The 11,968-nt window shown below is 40.8% G+C and overlaps 1 protein-coding gene across 1 annotated transcript in view; it reads left to right on the top strand.

The window, feature by feature from the left end:
• STK32A (serine/threonine kinase 32A) overlaps positions 1-11,968 on the top strand; it is a 113,816-nt gene that overhangs the window by 76,205 nt on the left and 25,643 nt on the right. Inside the window, exon 5 of the mRNA XM_007449588.1 lies at positions 6,187-6,224. Coding sequence (XP_007449650.1) covers positions 6,187-6,224 — 38 coding nt within the window. The remainder of the gene's footprint in view (positions 1-6,186; positions 6,225-11,968) is intronic.

Here is an 11,968-nt window from a genome sequence, read left to right on the forward strand (position 1 = left end):
GCAACAGTGAGAGGCCCACGTACCGCAAAAAAAAAAAAAGAATGGGTGTAATATCTAAGTTATGGAGCTGTTATGAAGAATAAGAGAGATGCTGTCTCTCAAGTGCCTGCCATGTGCCTGCCACAGCATGGACAATAAATAATAGCTATAACCACTCTCTTGACTCATGGGAAGCACAGCAGTTTGAAAACACTCTTATGGACTAGCCCCAACACCTCTTCCTATGGTAATGGCAGGCATTGCTAATCAATCTTTTCCCTTGGACATGGAGGTCCTTTACCAACACAGCCTGAAAGCCTTCAGTCTCTTTACTTCATTTCCTTGTAATGGCTTCTGTAACTAATACTACCTTGAACAAACTGTGAGAAAGGCTGGGATTGAGTAACAACAAAAAGTAGCCAGAAAGTAGCTAAGAGTGTAGATCTTAAAAGTTCTCATCACAAGAAAAATTAATTCATAACTATGTGTGGTGATGGATGCTAACTAGACGTAGTGTGGTGATCATTTCAGAATATACACAAATATTGAATTATTATATTGCACACCTGAAACTGATATAATAGTCATTTATGTCTCAATTAAAAAAAAAACCAAGAAGCGGCATCCAGGTGGTAAGAAAGTTGGAGGATGATACCTGGCCCTTACTAATCCAATCCTGGCAGCTTTTCACTTCTGCCTCCTGTTCGAAATTACATGTTTTTGCTTACAATTTCCCATCACACTCTCACACCCCCAAACCTCTCTTTTCTTAACATGGGTCTGTTTATGTGACCAATAGCCTTCATGTAACACCATAATTAATATATTATATGCACGATAAATACTATATTATAAAATAACATTATATAAATATATAAATAAAATATTATACGTATAATATTGTCCCCCTCTCAAGAACTTGGAGAGGACCCAATCCAGGAGGGCATTATGTGACAAAGAATTAAATCCAAACTGTGGACCTGTAAGAAAGCCCTGGGACACTAAAGAAGTTGAGTTTGATTTGGATACACTGATTTTCCTGTTCCCTCTTCTCACAATACCCCATATCAGATTGCAGGGTGAGCAATTTGATTCCACGGTAGGCACAGTGAAGGGATGTAATTAGCCTATTAAGTTCTGCTAATGTCTTGTTAAAGTCATTCAGGTGAGAACAGCAGACATATCAGTTCCGCCTTGGACCCTGCCACAGGGAGTGTTGCATTTCCACACTGCTATTTGTAGTTCTTACAGTGAGAATCAGCTGATTCAGCAGGACCTGGACTTTTCTGTTTCATCAAATCAAGATGCAATGAAGGATTTCTACAGAATGTGTGTGTTCCCAAAAGTGTACTTGACCGCTCTGCAAATGATGGGTTTTTTTAGTTGCCAACAGTAAATATAGTGCATCTGGCATATGGAGGGTGTTTTTTAGTTGCCAACAGTAAATACAGTGCATCTGGCATACGGAGGGTGTTTTGTTGTCGTTGTTCTTATTCTTTTGTTTTTGTTTTTCTCTTCTTAGGAGAAAAAGAAATACATGGCTTATTATTCCAGAAGTTTGAGAAGCCAAGGGACTAGATTTACTCATTTTTCTGACAAATATTTATTTAAACACTGACTTTGTTCTGGGCACTTTGATGAGCCTAGGAGCTACAGCACTGAACAGCACAGAAAAGATGTCCTTGCTCTGAGAACTTGGGGGGAAAACAAATAATGAACAAATAAAGAAGAAAATAGGTAATGATAGTGCTGTGCTGAAAATAAGATGGAGGTGAAGAGATGAGGATGGAGAGGGCTACTACTCTAGATTGGGTGGTCAAGAAAGAACTTGGAGGATGTGATATTTTAGCCAAGATCTGAATGACAAGAAGACACAAGCCACCTGAAGGTCTAGGGGGACAGGATTGCAGGCAGAGGGGACAACGTGTGAAAAAGACCAAGAAGAACAGTGCAGTTGGAGCATGGTGTGTGGCAGAGAGTATGCTAATGAGATGTAGCTCAGGGCTCCACAGGACTAGAGCACCTACAGGTCATATAAGGCCGGGCTAAATGGTTCGGATTTTATTCCACGTGGGTTGGGAGCCAGTGGAGTCATTAGGCAGGGAAGGTGTGTGTAATGAAAACCACCACCCTGGCTGCTATGTGGATAATGGATTGTCAGGGGACAAGAGGAGAAGCAAGAAGAACAAGCTATTATACTATTGCAGACTTCAGTATGATGATGGTGGTAGCACTGGAGATGGTAATTCTAATGTGTGTCTATGTATAAGTATTTTTTCACTGTAGTAAAATATACATCACATAAAATTTATCATTTTAAGCATTTTTAAGTGACAAAGTACATTAAGTACATTTATACTGTTGTGCAACCATCACTACCGTCCATCTCCAGAACTTGCCATCCCAAAATGAAACTCTATACATATTAAACAATAAATCATCAATCCATCTTTCCCCACAACCCTTGGGAACCTCTATTCTATTTTCTGTCTCTGTGAATTTGACTATTCTAAGGACCTCATACAAGTAGAATCATGCAATAATTGCTCTTTTGTGCCTGGCATATTTCACTTAGCATAATGTCTTCAAGGTTCATCCATGTTAGAGACTGTATCAGAATTTTATTCTTTTTTAAAGCTGAATAATATTCCATATGTATATACCACATTTATCTATACACCCATCAATGGATGCTCGGGTGGTTTCCACCTCGTGGCTATCGTGAATAGTGCTGCCACGGGTGTACAAATATCTGTTCAAATACCTGCTTTCACTTCTTTGGGGTATATACCCAGAAGTAGAATTACTAGATCAAGTATTAATTTCATGGGTTTTTTTGGTGTTTGTGTGGGATGTGATGGATATCAAAGGTTCTCTTTAGGACATATTATATTTATATTTATCATGGCTGCTAAACATACAGATGGAAACATCAGGCAGGAAGTTTTACATATTTTTAGTCTAGAATCCCTGGGTTGGGTCTGGTGATAAGAGGTATATGATAGAAGGTCATGCTGCCCGGTGGATAGGCTGTCGTGATGACAAAGGAATGATTAAGGAAATGGGAGTGAGGAAACAGTTGGGGTGCACGTTGTTTTCAGCTCCCCAGGTGATCCTAGGTATACCCAGGTTTGGTAACTACCCAGTTAAACCATCTTATAGATTGCCTTAAATGAAGAAGACCATTTAGGATTATTGGAGAAGACAGAAAAGATGAGAAGTGGTGCTAAAATTCTGAACTAGAAAATCTCAACTTGTTCTAGCAGGAATTTTAATACAGCACCTGGGTATTTCCTTTCTCCTACTGCATGAATAAACAATCTTATCACACTGCCATTCACCCTGTAGTGACTTAGAGGTTACCTCCTCACTTTTTAGAGAAACTATGTACTTAGAATCTACGCTTATATACTTAATTTTCCTGTTAAAAGTCCACTTTTTCTTTTATATTTTTCTTAGATTTTCCTCATAGTCTTTCTCTGAATTTAGTAATAAGCATGCCTCTTTACCACTTTAAACCCCTTTGGCATGGTTCCTTTTGAACCTTTCTTACCCTCCCCATCCCTGAGGGAACTATGTCTCATCTATCTTTATATTTCTCATATCCTAACACAGTGACTTATCAAAGTAGATAAATGTTTGATAAATAAATGAATATAAGATTGAAGTAGGACATATCACCTTAAACTATGACCTCTCTGATCTCCATATTATTCTTTAAGCTGCAAGGAAGTTTCTGGGGAAAGTAGTGGAGATAACGAAGTGTGGCTATAACAAATTTAAAAAATTACACCTAGGGATTTAATAGAAAGCTCATAAAGTGCCAAACCCACAGCAATTCATTTCTCCTAGCAAGCCCTCGTAAATTCAGGCCACGAAATCATTGTGCTCATCTTGCCACACCCAAGTCTCCCCCTTCCTGGCAGGGCTCCTCAGGGCCTCCTCCTCGCCTGGCAGACACTACCTGACGCTCACTGGTACAGGTCTGAAAGAGGTGGCAAGAGCCTAATGGCTAGCTTACCTCAAGCTTTAAACTGCAGAGTGTTCAATGGTGCGCTGGAGTGCTCTGATATATCCTGGCTTATGTATTAATCAAGAAACCATGATCCAGTTGGAGAAAAAATGAATAGACGTGTGATAAATGTTGTGACGGGATAAGCATACCATGCAGAGCACACAGGAGGGGCCATTGACTCAGAACTGGAAAATCAGGGAAGGCTTCCTATAGGAAGTGGCATCTGAGCTAAGAGGTGAGGGATGAATCTGCATTTTCTGGGTGCAGTGGTTCAGGTCTCTGATTCGGGCAAAGGAATGGCAGAAGGTGAGGGGATGCAGGGAGCTTTTAGGGGACTCCATGCACTCCATGTGGCTGGCACAGGAGCCAGATTATGAAAGGGCCTTTAATCCATGTGAGTGAATTTAGACTTGATAATTTTTGGAATAATGAAATCCATGAAAGGGGTTAGGGTGGAGTCTGCAATACTGAGAGTTTAGCCAGGGAAGCAGGCAATTTGAAACCCCCTTGCACTCGGTTTTTAGCAAGTTATACCCTGAACCAGAGAAAAATTTGCCACAGCTACAAATGACCGCTTATGAATCCAGAACTAATTTTAAGAAACCTAATAAACTAAATGAGAAGATATTCAAAGCTCATGAAAGTACCCATGCACCTGCCTGTTGGGTGGGGCATATACTTGTTTCTATGTGTAGTTAAGAGGCTTGTTATTCATTAATATTTTCAAAAGAGGACTCTGACTGTCTCAGTCTGTCACAGACTAAAGTCACCTTATTCTAGTGACATAAAAGCCACTTGACTAGGCTGAAAATGTGTTCCCAAACCCGTTGCAGAATTTCTTCCCTAACGGCTCCTGTGAATTTGGGTTTAAGGGCTTTAATGGTACATCAGGGAAGGGCAGTAAAAACCGGAGTGTGGAAGAGTGAGGGCTGTTACGAACTACAGAGCTGTGCTCTCATTGACGAACACTGCTTACAATGATATTTGTTTCTTGAGGACTTTTGAAACTGTACAGGCCATTCCTCTAAGTATTTACCATCAAACCTCTAAGTATTTACCATCAAACTACTGCCTTCGTTGGAAGAGGGTGGATTATGTTCCCTTCTATGAATTTAAGGATCTCACCAATGCATAGAAAACTGGTCCAAATCCTTTAGTTAACAAGCCCAGGAATAATACTTATTAAGCAACTAGAGGCTTTATAGCATCATCCTAAAAAAGATTCTAATCTCCGCGAGTTTAAAATGTAATCACTTTATAGATCATTTTGTTTCTCTTTTTTATAGCCTTTAAGTTCTAGAGTTACACAGGCAACAATGATGATTAGTACTACTGCTGTAGTACTTATGACAATTTAAATGCTGTATGATCACACACTACTATATGTAAGATAGATAACCAACAAGGACCTACTATATATAGCACAGGGAACTCTACTCAATCCTCTGTGGGAACCTATATGAGAAAAGAATCTGAAAAAGAATGAACATATGTATATGTATAAATAAATCACTTTGCAGTACACCTGAAACTAACAACCACTGTAAATCAACTACACTCCAATAAAATTTTAAAAATAAAAATAAATAAAAATTATACATAAAATTTAAATAAATAAATAAATGCCGGATGAGCTATGGAGCAATACTGACACACTTGGATATAATACGCTGTAGAAATTAAGAGTCTGAGCTTTTAGGGACTTCCCTGGTGGCAAAGTGGATAGGACTCCACGCTCCCAATTCAGGGTGCCTGCGTTCAATCCCCGGTCGGGGAGCTAGATCCCACATGCATGCCGCAACTAAGAGTTCACATGCCACAATAAGGAGCCCACCTACTGCAACTAAGATCCCGTGCAACCAAATAAATAAATAAATATTAAAAAAAAAAAAAAAAAAAGTCTGAGCTTTTGAGTGAGAGAGACCCAGGTCCAGAGCCCTGTTTTTCTGTCTATTAGCTCTGTAACCTTGGGTTAAGTTACTTAACCTCTTTAAGCCTCAGTTCTGACCTAGAAATTGGGGGTATTAATGGTAACTATCTCAATTCACTGTGAGAATTGAATGAGATTGTGAGTGATGAAGGGCTAGTACATTCATTCCTAGCTAGCATTCTTAAGCAGTTCACCTTTATCCTTTAGTTCTGTTTCTTTGTTTTATTATGAGCAATTTTCTCCTTTCTTTTTACTCCCCTAGGGATATGAAGCCTGACAATATTTTGCTTGATGAACATGGTAAGTAAATGATTTGTTTGCATCAACCACATAACATGCATGTGGAACAAGTTGGTTATCCCCAGCAAAGTAGTACTATATAGGGAAAAAGCATCTTACTCGGTTCAGTTGAGTTGCATGTACAAACTCCATTTTATGGTGGGAGGGACCATATGGGGGAGCTTTATCATTTATTGCAGTGACGTTGTACACCCTTAAATAGCCTTACATTTACATAAGGAGAAAGTCATTCTCTTTTCAACGTTCTTCCATTCCTACTGATTTCTTCAAGAAAACCATCCCAGTTTTTTGGTGCTAGTTTGCTTTAATATCTTTATAGCAATCATCTCCCCCTTTTTTTTTTTTTTCATAAAGACAGAAGAGGCTTAGAGCATTTGGTAGGCAGTAGTATCTACCTAGAGATTCGTGACAGACTTTCCTTCTTGTGAGGGTAAACTGGTTTTACATTTACAGAAGAGATATCAAGTTTTCTGTTCAAAGGTTTTCAGTAACTAAAAATCAGTCCATTTAAAGAAAGATATAAAGCAGATAAGAGTATCTCTGATACCCAGCTATGAAAGTGACAGAGGGATATGGCAATGATCATGATGGTGATACGTGAATGCCTGAAGTTCAAGAAACACTGATTGAAGATGTCCTATAGAACAAGCTTTGACCAACAGTGATTAAATGTGTATAATCTCTTCCTAATATTACTTTAATGTACATCTGGATTTATTTATTAGAGCAGACCTGTAGGACACACAGCCTGCATGTTATAAATGTTACAGAGGCAATAAGATCCTTGTTAAATTTTTAGAAAGCTGCTAGGGGAGGGAGTCCTAAATCTGAAAAGCTCTGTATCTCTTTAACTTTTACAAAAGGGATTTGCAAGTGGGACTGAAACTCCACGGACCATCCGTCACTTATTATTTATTTACCTAGTTGCATTTTAAGCCTGATTTGCCAGACGCCACGTGTGCTCAGTGGGCTAAGAAACACTTTTGTGTATGACCTCTAATTTCAAAGCTTGGAGTCATTATTTATTTATGGACTGTCTAAAAAGATTTTCTCCACTTTCTTCCACTGCCTTATTTCTTCCTTCCCTTTACTGCTTCTGACCTTTGGGAATAGTTTCTGAATCTCAGAAATGTGGGCAATGGTGAGACAACATGAAGGTGACTTTCATTAAAGCACCAGCTGTCTCTGCCTTAAATAGGAAGCAGGATCCCCTCTCACACCGGTGCAGATAAACTCTGTGGAGCTTCACAGCTGTGGACAAGGCCTCCCCCAACCTCCAGAGGCCATCTTTGCACGATGTACAAAAAGGTGCTCTGTGTGCCCACCACAGCCTTGGGAAGGTGACCACTGGTAATGCAGAGCCTGATTTCGGGTTCTGTCACCACTTCCCCCTCACCTGCTTGCCTTTGTGCCCTATATATTGCTTAACCATTTGTCGGGACCCTGAATGGAGACATATGGGTCCTGTCAACCAAAAAAATGTACCTTCCATTCAGAGAACAACGTTTCGGTCTTGGATCTCAAACATGGCTTCATCTTATTCCTACCATGAGGTTGTCCTGTTCTCTCTCATTCAGCTTCTTTCTCTTCCTCATTTTCTTGTCAACTTGGTGATTGTAGATTAGGAGAAAGATCCAGGAATAAATTAATCTTCGAGTTTATCCACCCTTAGAGACTACCCTTGGGAAAGATTGTGTGATATCGTAGATACGAGCATGGGGTTCTGAGCTCAAAACGCAGTTCTCTTACTCACCAGCTCTGAAACGCTCGACAGGTTGCCTAAAACTTCTCTGCACCTTAGATTCTTCAGGGATGAAAGGCGTCCTTACTTCTCAGGGTAATTGTAAACACTAACTGACACCCTGTTTATAAAGTGCTTGACTGCCACGTGCACAAAAAAATCACTCAATAACGGTTAAATGCTAGTATGACTCCATGAGGTAGCAGGGGCTTTCTCCCCTACAGAAGGAAGCTGAGGTGACTTCATTTTGTTTTATATGACTTTATCCATGTCATATAGCGTAAGTGAAAGCTGGGTCCTCACCTGTCTTTACTAAAGAATTATTTTGATTCCGGGTGGGATATACCAAAGATTGTGTGTGTTTACTTCTTAGGTCTTGTGTTTAAACAATTTTCTCTGACACTTAATTCTCAGGTAACTACACTTTCAGTGGCCCATTCTGCCTGTCCTTCATGCACGCAGCGGGTTAAGCCCACTTTTCAGGGCATTTTATTCTTGGTTGGACTGGGGCTCTGTTACTTAGGGACTACAAGAAGGCATCCCGGTCTGCCTGAGGGACGGTCCTAGTCTACAACTGTTATCTAGTGTACTATTTACAAAGATCTTTTTCACTCTCAAGTTTTGGGATTTGGACAATGACTTAAGAGGGGGCTTTTCTGTATTTTTTCCCATCCTAAACTCAACTAGAGGATCACTGCAGTCAAGAAGAGAAACATTTGCTTTGGGAAGGACTGGATATGTGAATGGGATAGAAGCAAGCAAACAAAAAGGGTGCGAGCCATTCTCTAAGCATCGTCCTGGGGATCCCTTTCTGGAGCAAATAATTTTTTGAGGTTATTTACTTTCCGTTTATTCAAATTCTGAAAAATTAAGCTTTCAGGCATTGCTCAGGGACCATAATTAACTACTTTGAAATGAAGAAATTCCCGGTGGCCCTCGCTCATTATGCAGAGCTGCTCTTGTGACAGCCAGCTGGACCACAAATCAATGCCTGCCTTTGGGAGTGCTTTCTGGTGTGATTTTCCAAGGTCTCACGTTCGAAAACTTCATTTGTCTCCTCTGTCCACATTTATAACTTTTCACCCTTTATGGACAAGATCATGTACGCCTCTTGCATGGGGATTTAGCAACCGTAAAGGATAATTGTTTACCTCTAATACACCTCCTATGCCCGTTCCTCCAAGTGAGCTGCGTATTACACCACGTAGCTTATATTTTAATTCAGCACCATCAGTAAGAGGCAGAAATTTTGTTTTACTCTTAATGATTCATATTGGTTCATGTTCATCAGAAAAGGCTGATATTTAAAGGAGCTAAATTCTTTTGTAAATGGAGAATCCTTCCACTGGTGTGAATGAACATTCCTTATACATCAGAATTTGACTTTAAAATGTCTGTAATTTAGAGCATACCTGTTCTCCTTAAATGTCTCACTCACTAGTTCAGAGCCCAAGATGGCATTAGATCTTGCATGGCTCATAACCTACTGTCCCGATATATAGGTTTCATGTCCTACCAACCTAAGTACCCCATCCAATTCTATCAGTTCAATAGTGTCTAAAATTCTTGCGCTTTTCCTAAGCTATTCAGGAAATAAGTGCTGCATACAAGGAGCAATAATGTCTCCCTGGTGTATCTGAGAGAATGACAATTACCACATCATCTATAATTTAGGTTTCTTAATATCATTCCTAGTCACAGGGAACAGAGAAAGGCAAAAACTCAGTTTGGGGGTGTGAGGAAGAAATAATCCTGCTACCTTAACAGCTTCTCCCTTGCAGAGTCCCAAAATGTACCTAAAAATCAAGTGGGTAGCATCTTAAAACCTATATATACGTATACATATATGTATATTATATATATATATATATATATATATATATATATATACACACACACACATATATATAGTAGAACTCTGTACCCTATCCCCAGATAATCAGGTGTACAAGTCTCTGCTAGTGCCTAACGATATGAATTTTTAATAAGAATCCTAGAAAAATGTGGCACACACGATCTAACTCTTTTTGAGTTGAGGAAATTTTTGAAAGTTAGGAGCCATGCCAACCAATTGGTTATGGTGTCCTTGAGGGCTGTGTTGAGAAACATCCTCAGGCTGAACACAGGCACAGTGCGAAAGAGTATAAGTAATGACCACAGTGATGACTAGATTCAGTGACTCAATACTATGAACTCCAATTTTTAATGTGATTCTGTGCCTCAAGGTACAGAGGTGACGAGAACCGGCAGATCACTCCTTATAGGGTGTTCACAGTGAGGAAGTTCTGAGCCTTGTATCTGAAAAACTTCACAGTAAAGGCAGTGGTTCTAACTGGGAATGCTTTCGCTCTACTGTCTCTCCCTGCAGGGGACACTTGGCAATGTCTGGAGACATTTTTGATGGTCAGGATTCTATCCAGGAGAGGGAGGTACTTGTGGCATCTAGTGGACAGAGGCCAGGGATGCAACTAAGCATTCCACCATGCACCGGACAGCCCTTCACAGCAAAGAACGATCAGGTCCAAGATATCAATAGTTCCAGGTTGAAAACCTCTGTTCTAAGGCTCCCTCAGAGCCGGGGCTTATGGAAGAGGCCAGAGCGGTCCCTTACACCCTAGCAATTCCTGTGTCCCTCCATCAGCAGGGGACCGAACCTTCCTCTGTGAGGCAGAACTTAGATTCATTTCCACAGCACAGAAGGGAACGTGGCAGAAGGATCCCCATGTTGAGCACAGGGAAGTATGGCAGCATCCTGGGCCAGGAATGGGGACATCGGGGCTGGTAGCCAGGGGCTCTGCTTTCCTTGTTCAGCTTGAGGGCACCAGGCAACTGCTCCCGGTAGATCCTGACCCTCAAATGATTCCTCCCCATTGTTTACTATGCACCCTGGTGGGGGAACCCTGAGCCAACCAGCAGATAGTTCTTTTAGCTTGTTCAGCAATTTGGTCTTACGATAAAGCGCAAAAAGTTTTTGGGTGATTTATAACCCACCAAAGAAGTCCTGGACCAAATTCTAGATCCTAATTCTAGCTCTGCTACTTCTAAGCACTGAGAACTTAGCCACAAACAGCTCTAACGAAGAGGATCCCATGCCTGGCTGCCCATCTGAATCACCTGTGGAGTTTCTTGTTCTGTTTCTAACGCGGATGGCCTGGCTCTCCCACCAGTCCCAGTGCATTGGTGTCCCGGGAGAATGAAGTCCAGGCGTGTGGGTTTCACAGAATCCCTCTGGAGCGTCTGATCATGACAAATAGCAACTTCCTGCCAAATGCTGAGCAAAGACTTCCACAGCATTATTTCATTTGATCTTCCCAACAACCTCGTGAGAAGATGACTACTAATCATCTCAACTTCACAGAGAGGATAAGTCACCTTTTTGAGGTAGCATAGCTAGTTAGTATTAGAGCCGGGACTTGAAGCCAGGCAGTCAGACTCCAGAGAACAGGCTCTTAATCATTAAGTCTCCAGGCTCACCTGTTTTGTGTCAAACCTTGTGAAACATTGATCCAGTGCTTTGAGCCTGACCCATGGGGAGAAACAGAGAAAGAAAATACTGAAACAACCTATATGATGATAGGGTGATTTCTGGAAATCATCTGTTGGTACCACTTATGCAAGAATACCTTCACTTTCAGCTTGATGAGTGCTACTTTTACTTTATTAAAATGTCATCAGATATAAACAAAACACTTTTTGCACCACACAAAACCCTGGTGATAAAGACAGTGAGATTTATCGTTGGCGGCAGGCTGGATGCTATCAGGGAGCAGGTAGTGCAGTTGGCAGGGGGAGCGTGATCTGTGGGATATGGAAGAAGAATCCCCTCCAGTTACCACCATATCTCATCACAACCACAGAAGCATATATGCAAATGGAAATGCCAACACTTCACGATCCTCTCAAAACATACGACTTGCCTGCCAACAGCTGACAGAACAGCCTTATCCTACTTCTGGCTGTGAATGTAAGGACTGTAATACACTTTGTAGGGTGTGCTCCCTGC

This window comes from Lipotes vexillifer, unplaced genomic scaffold (assembly GCF_000442215.2).
Source record: "Lipotes vexillifer unplaced genomic scaffold, Lipotes_vexillifer_v1.1 scaffold1559, whole genome shotgun sequence".
Classification (NCBI taxonomy): Eukaryota; Metazoa; Chordata; class Mammalia; order Artiodactyla; family Lipotidae; genus Lipotes; species Lipotes vexillifer.